The sequence below is a fragment of the Rutidosis leptorrhynchoides genome, chromosome 2 (genome assembly GCF_046630445.1).
Source record: "Rutidosis leptorrhynchoides isolate AG116_Rl617_1_P2 chromosome 2, CSIRO_AGI_Rlap_v1, whole genome shotgun sequence".
Lineage (NCBI taxonomy): Eukaryota > Viridiplantae > Streptophyta > Magnoliopsida > Asterales > Asteraceae > Rutidosis > Rutidosis leptorrhynchoides.
The window spans coordinates 18,383,731-18,398,770 of NC_092334.1; the positions used below are offsets into that span (position 1 = coordinate 18,383,731).

Below are 15,040 nucleotides of genomic sequence, written 5' to 3' on the forward strand. Positions count from 1 at the left end.
TGACAGTTTTCTATATGTTTTCTCAGGTTTCTACATGGCTATTTGATACATGCTACCGCGTACATTCATACTTGCTTGGGGTCAAGCATACATGCGCATACTTTGATTACTTGCTTGGAGTCGAGCATACATGCATGCATACGCTAGTGATAGCACCTTTGGGATTCAAACTTTTGTTTACATACTTATGCTATTTATAGCAACTGTGATTTTAAACTAATTATGTCGCAAGCTATTTCATTCATACTTTATAACTTTGTAAACTTAAACCTATTGTCGATCCGTTTGTTAAACTAAACTTTGTACTTTTCAAATGAACGCGACATAATTTTGGTCAAACGAGTCTCATATAGGGACTACGACCACGTAACGGGACCTCAGTTAGTGGCGCCGTCAATGACGATTTGGTCGGGTCGCTACACAAGTCTTTTATTCTTGGGGGTGATTTTAAACAAACGCTACCGGTTAAGCCGAATGGGAGTAAATCTGAAATATTAGCTGCTTGTGTCACTACTTCGTATCTATGGCGACACTTCAAAATCTCTGTTCTAACACAAAATATGAGGTTACTACGTCCTGGTCTGTCGGCATCTGAGAAGGCGAGGAGCGAGGAATTTTCGAGGTGGCTGTTAAGTGTGGGGAACGGTCAGATAGGCACGCAAGATTCGGAGGACCCACATAATAGTCGTTGGTTATCTATTCCGGATAACTACTGTATTCCCGATGATGAAAATGGTCTACAAAATCTCATTTCTTTTATATACCCCCGTGAATCGTTACAAAATCCAACTGCCGCTGAACTCCAACAGAAGGCAATCGTCTGTCCAAAAAATGACGTCGCAGATACAATAAACAAGATTATCGTCGATATGGTTGATGTCCCGGTGACAACCTGCAACAGTTATGACAGTGCAACACCTCATGGGAATGACGGAGTTGAGGCATAAATGTTATATCCAACGGAATACCTAAACACACTCAACTACCCTGGTCTTCCACCGCACGTCTTAGAGTTAAAGGTGGCATCCCGGCTATTTTTGCTACGTAATATAAATGTTGCTGGTGGCCTCTGTAATGGTACAAGGATGATTATTACTCAACTACTAGGTAAATCGGTTGAGGCTGAAATAATCACAGGCACGCGTGTTGGTGAGAGAGTGTTTTTCCCAAGAATGAAACTCATCCACAAAGATCCGTCGTTACCGTTTGTTCTCAAAAGACTGCAGTTTCCGATAAAAGTTTCGTATGCAATGACCATAAACAAAAGTCAAGGACAATCACTCAACAAGATAGGTGTATATTTTCCAAAACCCAACTTCGGTCAAGGGCAATTATATGTTGCACTCTCAAGAGCCACTTCACCAGAAGGTTTAAAAGTGTTGGTTAAACAATAGGAAGATCGTGAGCCCAACGTAACAAAAAACATCGTCTACACAGATTTTCTGTCCTCTATTACCGACTTACAGCCAACCCCCACTGGCCATACTAGCCGTTAAAAAAAAAAAACAAGCAGAAAATAAATATGTACATAGTTAATACATATGTATCATTATATTACTATTTTTTTTTACTTTAATAGTATGGCACAAATAACAGCTCTAGCACAGTTAATCTCGGGTGGTAGAAACAGGACAATTGCAGCTAGGATCTACCGAAAGTGGGTAACTTACAATTATCAGAACCAAGCTCCTACTGGCTATTGTTGCATGCTCATCGACGAAATGGTTTCTTACTTTTACGATGTTTCCTTACATATCTGTATGTTCACTTTGAAACACCTGACATTGTAAATTTCATTATGCAGCGCTATCCTATTCTTGTGAACATGCGCTATGGTGACAAAGACTTTCTTGATGATCTTATGCATCTGAACAAAGTGTACATGATTAGAAATTTCTCGTGTCATGCCACAACTAGGTGGGAAAAAGTATTATCTGGACCGACAACCCTTGCTTTTGATCGCAATACAACTTTTGAAAACCTCCCGCTTGCAGAGTTCCCCGACCATTTCTTTGATTTTGTAGCCTACAATCAACTTCGCAGTCGTGTACCGAACAACACTGTGCTTGCAGGTAAAATTAGCATAAGAATAGTTATTTTTTTAACTTGTGCTAACGCAAACATTGATACGTACTTTAAACAAACAGATTACATTGGATGTATCGACCGCCTTGAAGACCCAATTGTGATGGGAGATCCTAATCGCATGCAGGTTATAAGAAGAACTATTGACCTCACAAACCTCGAGTAAGCCACTGTTAACCAAATTAAAAAAAAAAAAAAATCTTCTGCTTTCTATCTTTATATTATTTACCTTGCACAGTTTGAAACATCTAGACATTTACTAATTAAAAATTCTTCTTAGTCATTGTTAAATCCTAACATTATTGTGGCAATCCCATAATTAGTTTCTAAACAATGTTTTATTGACACATTTATATTCCGCGGTGACGCAGTTCAAGTAACTCTTTGGAATGAGCTAGCAACTGCTTTCGATGCAGAGACATACGACGCTATGGAAAAGCCTGTTATTTTAGCAGTCAGCTCATGTCGACCAAAAGTTTACCGCGGTAACAAGAAGGAAAAAAAACAAAAAAAAAAATGTTCCCAAAATATTTGATCTATGAGCAGGTTAATATCGGCTGAATTACTAACTAATTTTTCCAATTTCTGTTTCAAAAGGTGTGGTACAGCTTAATGGAACGCAGGCTACACATTGTTACTTCAATCCACCGATCCCAGAATTTATCGATTCATTTGATCAGTAAGAGCCGCTTTTACTCCTATCATGGAACATATTTATAACCAAATGCTTGAAAGTAATTGTCGTGCCTTATTTACACAGGCACAAGGCACGCTTCCTAGCAAACCCACCATTAGTCATTAACCGACAGAGGTCTCCTGACATTGCAATTGAGCGCAACCGAAACAGGTTTCCTATCGCAGAGCTGCTGACACACAATCTCAACAACTTCAGGATACGTATAATATTTAAAAAACTAAACAAACTTTCTAGCTGCAGCTTCGTTACATGCGAATAAAAATACTTGTGCAGTCTGTAGAATTCACTTGCCAAGCAATTGTCGAGCAAGTAGGTGGTAACGGAGACTGGTACTATAAAAGTTGCAACAACTGCTCCTTCAAGGTTGTAGAGGAAGTTGATGAACCTGACAAGTACACCTACAAAACCCATGGCCCCAAGCGACCTACAGACCAGCGTATGCAACGAAAACGCCATAATTTTTTTTACAGCCATGTTCATGCTAATATAATTGCACAAGTCATTATGCTTTGAGTATGTTTATGCTAAATTAATTTTTTGTTTAACGTGCCAGTTACTGTTTTAAAACAATTGTCAATGACGCGTCAACAACAACATTCTTTACATTCTTCGGTGATGCTGGGAATCAAATTGTTGGGCAGACATGCAGCGAACTGTTAACAGTTAGAGGTTTTGACCAGCCGCATGAAGTACCAGATGTTATAAAAGCCATCGAAGGACAGTCACACACGTTCCAGTTCCATTATAATCCGCAATCAAGAAAACAATACCCAGAATTTGTTGTTGATAGGCTACTTGATGAAGTGCCCAACGACACACCGACTGTCACACCGTCTAACAGTACCACAGATGTTCAGGAGACCCCAGCAGGTTCGACTCTTAGACCATCTTCTTATTGTTCCTGGTGTATCATATTTAAATTTTTTCAAACCCTTATCATTTACAGCTTTGTTGTTATTCCTTTTTTTTTAAACTTGTGTATGCTCATTATACCCAATATGCCATTGGCCAGCTTTGGAAACCACCACACCACCTCCACCAATTGAGCAGCCAAAAGCAGTGAAAGAACCAAAGGAAGGCACAAGCCGCAGGTCAGCAAGGCGCAGTCTATTCGTCTCAGAACCTGTCGAAGATGTGGGAGCCGCAAAGAAAATGCGCGCGGAGCAGGGAAAATAAAAAAGCACAACCACAAGGTTTTTAGGGGGTGAACACTCACAAGGCAGTACCTTAAAAACCTTTTTACAGTTTTGGAATCCTGCCGTTGGTCCGTCTTAGTTATATGCTCGAACTTCATCTAATCCGATGTCTGTAATCGTCAAACACTCTATTCTGTAAATTATCGTAATTTGTAACCTTTGTGACCATGCTAAAAGCCTTGATTATGCAAACTATGTTCATTTTGTACCGTTATCGTTCTGGAATTTTCAAGTGACACAATGCATGTGCATAGTAATTAATGAATATGTCACTAATTTGGTAGCTTTGTAATTGTTACTCGAACATTTTGTGATCGTTACTAAATCAATTTGCAATCATTCCTAAAACACTTTATTGTGTATGTGTTTCACAACTGTGCAACACTTTAAGTATACTAGCAATTTGCAATCTAACATATCAAGAAGTTTGAATGAGAACTAAAAAAAAAAAAAATGAAGGAATGCAAGTACCATTAAAATAAAGGGGCACATTGCATAACCTGTAAATATCTAATTTAGTGGGAAATTTAATATCTGTGGGGAAAAAAAGAATATTTAAACAAAAAATCCCTTCACTTGCTCAAGTACTAGATACGGAGTACATTCCAAAGATCTCTTCAACTAACACCATCTCTTTCCTTGCAAAAGCTTCTCAACCGCCATCATTTTTCTTCCAGACATTCCTCAGCTACACGCAACCCCTTCCATGGCGAATTCAGGTAATTCCTTTTTCTCAAACAATATTTAGGTTACTTTACAGTTGACGATGCATGCACTCCACCTACATACCAATGATTATCGATATGAAACCCTAAACAAAATTGCTCACACATTATAATCACATAAGTGCAGTTTGTGCCATTAATTTGCACATACATTTATTCTTTGTATTCACCTTTGATTGCACGCTAAACTTACAGCTTAAGTGATTCGCATCTTGATACTTATGAAATGTGTTTTAAGATTTATAATTGTTACCTTTGTTTGAATTTTTTACACATGGTTATTGTAGCATTAGTGATTTTAGAATTTTTTTACACGCAACTCAATCAGGTTAGTGCCTTTTCTCAAACAACATTTAGGTTACTTAACAGTAGGCGATGTGCTTTACATTCATACCAGCTTTTGTGGATATCAAACCCTATAAAATTGTACTCTACCTTTTTAATCACATAAGTGCAATTTGTATCCTTAATTTCGATTTGAAACTACTAATTTAGTTTCTTGCTTATTAAAGCATTCATACTTTTACATCATTTATAATGCTTTGAATGCTATCATGAATTTAAATTCACATTGAATATAATTATAAATTACATTACCTGAAAAACACATATATGGATGCAAACAATGAAGCATGTTCAAGTCAAGCATCTACAAGTCCGACCCGAACACGTGCTCAGGAGCAGTTAGCATTCGCTGAGCGATACAACATCTAGGGCACCGTCGATATTACGTACACCTTCGTCAAAATCCCACACGGAACATTTTGGGTGAGTTGCTTACATTTCAAGATAAATTAGTTAATAACATTTGTTTAAATATCATTCACAAATAATTAGCAACTCTTGAACAATTTTTATCTTGGTATTATTCAGGAACTCCCTGCAGAATTGAATCAACTTAGAGAGTTCGAGGCTGGATGGACCTATCCGTGCTTGGATCTCAATAGCGAGGTGCATATGTGGGGTTTGATTCAAGCTAGGGGTACAAGGAAGAAAGAGTTGTTGGTTTACATAGGCTGGCTCAAGTTTCTAGCTGCAAATTCATATGTTCCAGGTGATAAACTGATGATAGGATTCTCCAGAAGGTTGCGGAGTTTTTTTATCGTCCTGGACAGTAAGCGCGCGCTTTAGGAGTTTGATTCAGGGTGGTAGTTTTTTGAGGCTGCAGCTTTAGCCTTCTTTTGTACACAAGTATTAGTGTAACTATGTTTTGGGGATGTGCCCATTTTGTATGAACTTGTAAGTTCCTGTCCCAAAAACAATTTAGGATTTAGGCTATCCAGATGTTTGTAAATTTCATTTCGTAAACAGTTTAGCGTACAAGCTATCACATGTTTGTACTTGTATGTTTGTTATAACAATGTAATATTTTGGGATGTACATTATGTTCGTAACCAATAGCCGACTTTCGGTAACTTTTACACCATGCAATACTTTGTCAAGTAAATACAATGTGCGGTTATATTCGATTTGTAGTCAATAACCATCGTGGTCGCATATAATTGTAAGCAGCGTAGCGCGCACCCCTTTTCATACCATAACTAGCATTGATTCCTTCTATTAATTAAATTTATTAATTTATTAATATTCTTAAAGTAAAAGTATTAATATATTTTATTTATTTTATAGGTTTATCATCCCTTATTTTTATTATTGAATATAGAAATAGAATTGTGTCGAAACTTTATGCAACTTGATGACGACGTGAGTTGGAAATCCTTATCGGCAAACTTGTTAATTCCTCTATCTACATCCTTAAAATAATTCATTGGGTCATCTAAAGGTTACCCACTAAAGTGAATCATTAGTGCATAAGTGCATATTCAAGAAATGTGAACTGTAAACACTAGTGCTACATTCTAAATTAATATATTATCATTTCTTTATTTATAACTAATAACTATATAACTAGTAAGTATAAGGATAATGATATTATAACTATAATATATTTTTATTGATTCTATTAAACTTCTTGGCATAAACGTATTTACTAATAATTTATTTATTTTATATATAACCATTAGTTTCAATATACATTTAAAATTACGGGTATTACAACTCTACTCTCCTTAAAAATGATTTCGTCCCCGAAATCAACAATAATCAAACTTTGTCACATAACTTGGCAATTTGCGCATATCAATACCAATATCAATTATTATAATAATGTAATTATTAGGTTCTACCTTAACACGATCCATCAGTCCTCAATGCGAACACCCTGCCGTTGGCAGTCACTCCTCCGGTATTATCACGTTGGCTCTTGCAATCTCTAGCGACATGTCCCGTTTTACCACAATTATAACAAGCTCCAGTTTCTTTGTAACGCGTGTTTGAAGGATGACGTTTACCACAAGTTTTGCATAGGGTGATCTCAGGATCCCCGTGTTTATTACGTTTTGTGTAATGATTATGCAAATTTCCTTCTTGACTTTTCTTTTCATCTCTATATTGGTCATTTTCGTTTCTCTTCCTGTAGCTAGCCGCCTTTGATGCTTTGTAGTCTAATTCTTCCATTTCGATGTTCTTAGCAGCATTTGCAGCCTCTGCCACGTTAGAAAATTGTCCATTGACAATCTAAGATCGAACACGATACTTCACCGCCCACTTAAACTTTTCAGCTTGCTCAGCTGGTGTTCTGGCTGCAGTGCCTAGAAAACTTGCAAGTCTAACAAATCTGGCCATAAAGTCAGTAGTAGATTCGTCCTCAAGTTGACGAATGTTATCATACTCTCGAACGTACGCCTCTCGATCAGCTCTAGAAAAGTATTGTTGATAGAATTCTTGACGAAACTCGTTCCATGAAAGTGCATTAACAAATGCATCACCTCCCTTGGCATGCTTGATTGCTTTCCACCATCTTCCCGCATCACCCTCTAACTTATAAGTAGCTAATTTCACCTTGTGGTTGTCAACACATCCCAAAACCTCAAAAATTTTCTCCATGTGAGCAATCCAATTCTCAGCATCAATCGGAGTCGGTGCTGAGCTAAAGGTTTGTGGTTTCTGCTTCTGAAATCTATCCAACCATACATGAAGATCACCAAGTTGTATTGTTGTTCCACCAGAACCTTCAGATGTGTTTGGTGGGGTTTCGAGTGTGGTCGCAATGGCATTTACTGGAGTGGGTTGTTCGCGAATGGCATTTACAGTTTGAGTGACTATAGTAGGTATCATACTTGATAATGCTTGATTTATTGCAGTTCAAGATATTCGGGTCCACTGCATTCTCATTTGATCTCGGCATACGATGACGAGTTGTGCTTTGAACCTTACGACGGGAGTTTCTTTTCAAAGCATTGTGAAAAGGAGGCATCTATAAGAAATAAAAAGGTTGAAATCAAAACCCTAATAAGGATACCGAAAAGGAAATTAAGAGAAAGTTGTCGAAAACAATAGCGGAAGTGTAACCAAGTTTCACGGGTCAACACCGGTAAGGTTTCAACAAGAAAGAACCCGGCTCTGATACCATAGCTGTAACACCCCATTTCGTAACCGAAAATGGATGTCACATTAACGATAATCAATAACACTTATTCATCAATAAACAAAACATTAATTGTCTTCAAATGAACCAAACTGAAAGTACATTACATAATTCATATGATAACGATATTAATATTGAAAGAAATCTTGAACAAACTTTTCCAACGGCTTCAACTTCCCTATAGATTTGTTCCTTATGTTCCTTGATAACCTGCCGTATGGAAAGAAAATTGCGGCTGAGCAAAAGGCCCAGTGCGCGGATACGAATAAAAGAAAATATATACGTTTTATAAAATAATTTGAGTAACGAAAATGAGTTGGCGATGAACTGAACAAGGATAAATATCTATCAATGAGATTCAAACGAATTTAGAGTCAATGGGATTTTTACAAATCCAGAGTCAATGGGATCCAAACGAATCCAGAATCAATATGGGGTACGACAATTCGAGCTCAATACAATACAATACAATGAGTACATGGACTGCAGATCTAAGTGTACCAAACAATGGTGAAGAAGGCGTTGGGCACTACACCTTCATTCACAACAATATGATCCAATACAATAACTACGGTTAACCAATACGCCTCCTAAAAACCCTACACCACAATGAGGAGACGCCGTAAAAAATCACACCATTATAGTAGTGTCATGCCATCGGTGCCATAATGACATGCCTATGGGCACCTCCATAGGAAGTTAATAGCTCGCATACCCAGAATAGAATAAATAACGCTAATCAAATATTTGGCCATTCAAGTGAGGTACTAACAATGAAGGCAATGACAATAACAATGAGTTCAATAATTAAAGGCCTAATAACGATTTCCCGAGGGTCAATAATTAATAGGAGGTCAATAACGTATAGAGTTCAATAACAATTACCGATCAATAAGATTAATTAAACTAATACGATCAACAATATGGATCAATTCAATTTTATTATATATACAAAGAAACATCAGTATAAAAATATGTTGGTTATCCGTGCAAAACATAAACAAAACAAAATATCATAAGAATTACTACTACATGGTAGTTAACAAACGAATTCTAGTGAAGTATCACGGAGTATATATATTTATAACTATATATATAATGAACATGAAGTAAAAGCAAATCTTTAGTCAAAATTGATGGAGATTCATATAACTACTTCAAATATTTTACTCCGTTTGAACAATTTTGTATATATTTAGTACGTAAAAGAAATTAAAATTAGAATCCGTACCTTTACAATGAAACGAGTTATTACCGACTAACGTAATGATCAAATCTCTCTTGGTGTCTATGTTCTTCGTTTTTCATAATTTGTGGTGATATACATATATATATTAACATGCATGAATATGAATAAGAGACCCATATAAAGAGTGTATATATATAATATATATATATATATATGGTCGGTCATTAACAATTATTATTTGACTAACAAAGTGATATGACTATGCGAACCCATGTGTTTTACCGAATTTGTGTCCATTACCATTATTTAATTTCCATTCATTCATACCATAACTAGCATTGATTCCTTCTATTAATAAAATTTATTAATTTATTAATATTCTTAAAGTAGAAGTATTAATATATTTTATTTATTTTATAGGTTTATCATCCCTTATTTTTATTATTGAATATAGAAATAGAATTGTGTCGAAACTTTATGCAAATTGATGACGAATGAGTTGGAAATCCTTATCAGAAAACTTGTTAATTCCTCTATCTACATCCTTAAAATAATTCATTGGGTCATCTAAAGGTTACCCACTAAAGTGAATCATTAGTGCATTAGTGCATATTCAAGAAATGTGAACTGTAAACACTAGTGCTAGATTCTAAATTAATATATTATCATTTCTTTATTTATAACTAATAACCATGGTTGTAAAAATCGGGAGAACTCGGCGAGAACTCGGAATTTCATTCCTGGCGAGAACTCGTTTTGAAATCGGCCAAAAAATCGGTCAACGACCAAAAATCGGTCAAAACTCCAAAAAATCGGTCAAATCTCGGAAAAATCGGTCAAATCTCGGAAAAAACTCGATAAAATCTCAAAAGTCAACGAAAGTCAACCGCCGATAACTCCCCGAGTTCTCCGAGTTCTCGTTTTGGAGACCCTGCCGAGAACTCCCCGAGAACCGATTTCTGCAACCTTGCTAATAACTATATAACTAGTAAGTATAAGGATAATGATATTATAACTATAATATATTTTTATTGATTCTATTAAACTTCTTGACATAAACGTATTTACTAATAATTTATTTATTTTATATATAACCATTATTTTCAATATACATTTAAAATTACGGGTATTACACTTAAGGTCTTAGATGTCACCTTGCATTTTGTAATTAGGTTTGAGTGTTTGTCAAAGAGAACTCTTAGCAAACCTATTAAGTAGCTTACACACTTGATCAATCAATCGGGCTAAATAACAAAACTTACATCCAATACCGAGGGTAAAAGATCTAGATAAACATTTCTCAATCTTGATTAATATCACAACTATCCTTATTTGTTTCTTTTCCGATTTGATAAACGTTAAAATACCAAAAACATTTCCTTTGTAAACTAGAACTTATCTTGATTCGCCCATCGTTAAAGGGCAAACCAAAATATCTTGTACCTTTAGTTATTATTTCCTTAGTTAATCATAATTTATTTTTCAATACTAGTTTGGCTAATATATTGTCCTTGGAACGATACACGGATTTACCATTTACTATACTACTCCACGATCGGGTACACTGCCCGTAAGTGTGTGTAATTCTTAAACCGGTACTTTTCCAAACGATAATTTATATACACGATTTCTCACATCAAGTTTTTGGCGCCGCTGCCGGGGACAATAGTGTCAAAATAGAATTGTTAACTATTTCTTGATTAAGTAGTTTCTTAATTTTGATAAATTGACTTTTATATTTGTAGAGTCGGTACGGTTAATGGTTTTGTTAGGTGTGTTTTGACAGATTTCTAGGTTGCATATGCCACATACCCGTACTTCACAATCTCCATTATATACACCACATCCAGAACCAGAAAGAAAGCTTGGTATAATACCACAAGAAGTACTTGACGTGTTTGAATCTTCAGAGAAGCCACAAAGTTCTTATTCGGAATCATCAAGCACCACCAGGCCACGTTATTCTAAAGGTGAACCCATTGATCCACCAATCTTTGAAATGGCGGATGAAGCTCCAAAACCATCCATGGAGGCCAAGATGAAGGCCACTCGAACCGGTCAAGGAAGTGCCATTGCTCAGCCCTCCATTACGACTGGATTCGAAATCAAGGGACCTATTCTCCAAATGATCAATAACCAATGCCAATTTGGTGGGGATCCGAATGAAGATGCTAACGAACATGTTCGTATTTTTCTAGGAATTTGCAGTTTATTCAAACTTGCAACTGTCACCGATGATAAGATTATCTATTTAAGACTTTTCTCTTGGACACTCAAGGGAGATGCACGCGATTGGTTCAATTCTTTACCCGAGGGTACCATTACCTCTTGGGAGGAAATGTTGGAACGGTTTCTTAAAAGATTCTTTCCGGCTTCTAAAGCCGCAAGACTCCAACAAGAAATCACTCAATTTTGTCAAAAGCCGATGGAAACTTTGTATGAAGCATGGAATAAGTAACATCACCATCAGCCCGTAGTATGATATTGTCCGCTTTGGACACAAGCTGATCACCGACGGGCTACCCGCGCACGAGTACAACCCCGGATCGCACTTCTACCTCACGGATTTGCTTCTCGGGTAAACACCCTCAAAACGCGTCATACCAGAAAAGGTATCCACACCCTTATAAGGAGTGCTTTGTTTTCCTCTCCCACCGATGTGGGACGAGTCTGTTACAACTCTCCCCCCCTTCGGGACACTGCGTCCCCGCAGTGCACATTGATGCGGGCCCCAGATCTGATACCACATGTCATAACCCGACCTTAACCATAAGGATGGATACAATAACATATGATTTCATCGCGAGGTATTGACCTCTATATGCGACATTTTTCAAAAACTGCATTCGTTATATACAATACAAACCACAGCTTTTATTACAAATACAAGGTTTAAACAACTTAATAATGATTATCGTTTAGCGATAATCTTAGACTTACAAACTTTACATGTGATAATAACAATACGACCTCCAACATATTTTACATTACAAATCCTCCGATATGCAGTTTTATTTTTGACACAAATATGCATACTCAAGATCTTGCTTAAATTCAACATGTTGCAGCGGAAGCTTTTAGTTATCACCTGAGAATAAACATGCTTAAAACGTCAACATAAAGTTGGTGAGATATAGGTTTAATGCCGGCAGCGTTATAAATATAGACCACAAGATTTCATATATAAACGTTTTAATAAAAATATTCTAAGTTGTTGAGCACTTGATAACCATACTTAACATTTAATCAACGTCGCATATTCCCTTTATTATGAAATCTTACTACACCGTACCAAGTGTAGTTACCGAAACGAAGTACTGTGCAACCGTTGAATACTGGTCGTCCAGTCCGGTTGGGGTTGTCAGGCCCGATAGATCTATCAACAGGATTCGCGTTTACAATACCTCATGTAAATAATAGTTACCAAGTTACAGGGAAGTATATGCCAGTGGTACAACTCAACGTAGAATATATATTTTTAATCACTTGTGTCCATAACGTAAATCATAAAATGCATGTATTCTCATCCCGAAATATTTAGAGTTTAAAAGTGGGACTATATACTCACCTTTTCCTTGAAGGTATTTAACTCGACTTGGTCTCCGATAGATATCACGAACCTAACCATATATATAATATATCAACATATTTTCTTTTTAAGTAATCGTTACATATATATATATATATATATATATATATATATATATATATATATATATATATATATATACTAATAATACTTTTAATATTTTCTTAGTCCGTAGTTAGCAGTCTGTTGTTAATGGTCCATAATTAGTTGCTCAATAAAATAAATAAAGACCCCATCGTATTCGTATTGATCAGAATTAATCTCGACCCATGGTACCATGTTGTCAAATGACGTGTTGCGTACATAAAGTACCGTGTTGTCAGATGACGTGTTGCGTACAATCATGAGGTCTTATGATTAATCTTCTCGTGTTGTTTACGGGTGGTCCTGGAATATATAAAATCAAATCATAAGTAAATATATATTAAATATTATGTTAATTAGCCAAGATATGATTAATCCGATTTTGTCATAATATGATATATTACAGGTTTTGAAGTGTTTTAAAAATCAAATTAGAAGGATCTATTTAGTTTGCGAACAGGTTTGAAATCATTCAAACTATGTTCTTGTTGTTAAAAATTTTATAACACAAAATAAGATAGCTATATAAATATGAATCGAATAAGATTATGAATAAGGTTACTACCTCAAGTTACTTGGATAAAGCTACTGGAAAAGATAGAAAATAATCTTGATCAAACTTTCTTATGATGATTATAGGTTGTTCATGAAGCTAGTTCTTCATGAGTATTTGCTGAGATTGTGAAGAACACTTAGAGTTCCTAATAGTGTGTTTTTGTTTGGTTAGAGAAAGATGGTTGTAAGAATGAAATGAAAAACCAAGGTGATGGTGATACTTATAGGACAGTCTGGTTGTTGAGGGAACAAGGACAAATTATTGTGTTGAATTTTTGAGTAATAATGTATGCTTGCTTACAAATAAGATTCCCTCTTATCTAGGGCAGATCTAAAGCTGATAAGGATATTGATTTGATGTGTATTTACCAATAGTAAATACGTATGGATGATGGGTATGATACGTTAAAAGAAGCTCAAAATCGGGCTTTTATTTTTGGTCCAACCGGGCCAAAAATAAAATTTTAAGACATTTTTAATAAAGCAATGTTAGCCCAAAAAAAAAATTTCAGGTCAGCTCGACCCCAGCCAAGGGCTCTGCCCCTTGGACCCCGCCAGGGGTTGCCACCCCTTGGACCCCGCTTATCGGGGGCGCTGCCCCCGAACCCCCGTCATAATCAAGATAACTTCAAACAAGTGTGCACTCCACACTTCCCCAAACTTGTTCGATATTTATCAAGATTATTTTGGTTACAAATTAATCCCATTACACTTAAATCATATTGGTGACATAAATCACAACACATTATAGATTGTAAGTATATATGTCAAAGAACGTTACATATAGTTATCGTTTTGAAAACTTAAGTTAGTGGTCTCAAAGTATACTTATAACTCATTATTGTTAGTTCACAATGAAATGTTAAACCATCCTTAAATCATGTTAAATATGTATAGATATGTACATATACATAATCGTATAATTATCGTGTGTTACATAGTTAGTGATATCATCGGTCAAATTGGACGGTCAAACGTTGTGTAAAACTCTTTTCAAAAATATAAGTCTCAACAGTTTGGATTGCTTATCATGTTGGTAAGGTTTAATTTATGTAAATATTAATCTCATAAGTATAGAACGATCGGAAAATTCCGGGTCGTTACACAAAAAAAAAATCATGTAAAGGGTTGATGTAAGATTACCATCTCATCGATTAACATGCAGCAGCACCCGGTTGGCGCTTGAGTGTTAAAATTGTAAGTTACCCACTTCCGGTAATTTCTTGCAGCGATAGTCCTATGTCTATCGCCTGGTGCAAGCTGTGCCAACGCTGTAATTTGTGCCATAATGTGAAACAACAAAAAAGAAATAACATTATAATTCCCAAAAAATTATTTACTATATACATAATGTTCCTGCGGACGTGTTGTTTTAATCTACAGTATGAGCAACCGGGGTTGCATCGGAATCAGCAATTGTGGAAAGGATCTAT

At 36.0% G+C, this 15,040-nt stretch overlaps 1 protein-coding gene across 1 annotated transcript; it reads left to right on the top strand.

The window, feature by feature from the left end:
* The first annotated feature begins 560 nt into the window (after nucleotides 1-560).
* On the top strand, nucleotides 561-947 carry LOC139887667 (uncharacterized). Its single transcript, XM_071870736.1, has one exon. It carries the CDS (start codon nucleotides 561-563, stop codon nucleotides 945-947), a length of 387 nt encoding a protein of 128 aa, XP_071726837.1.
* Nucleotides 948-15,040: the final 14,093 nt, after the last annotated feature.

Coding starts and splice junctions, on each gene's coding strand:
- LOC139887667 (XM_071870736.1), top strand. CDS start 561: ATGAGGTTACTACGTCCTGGTCTGTCGGCATCTGAGAAGGCGAGGAGC.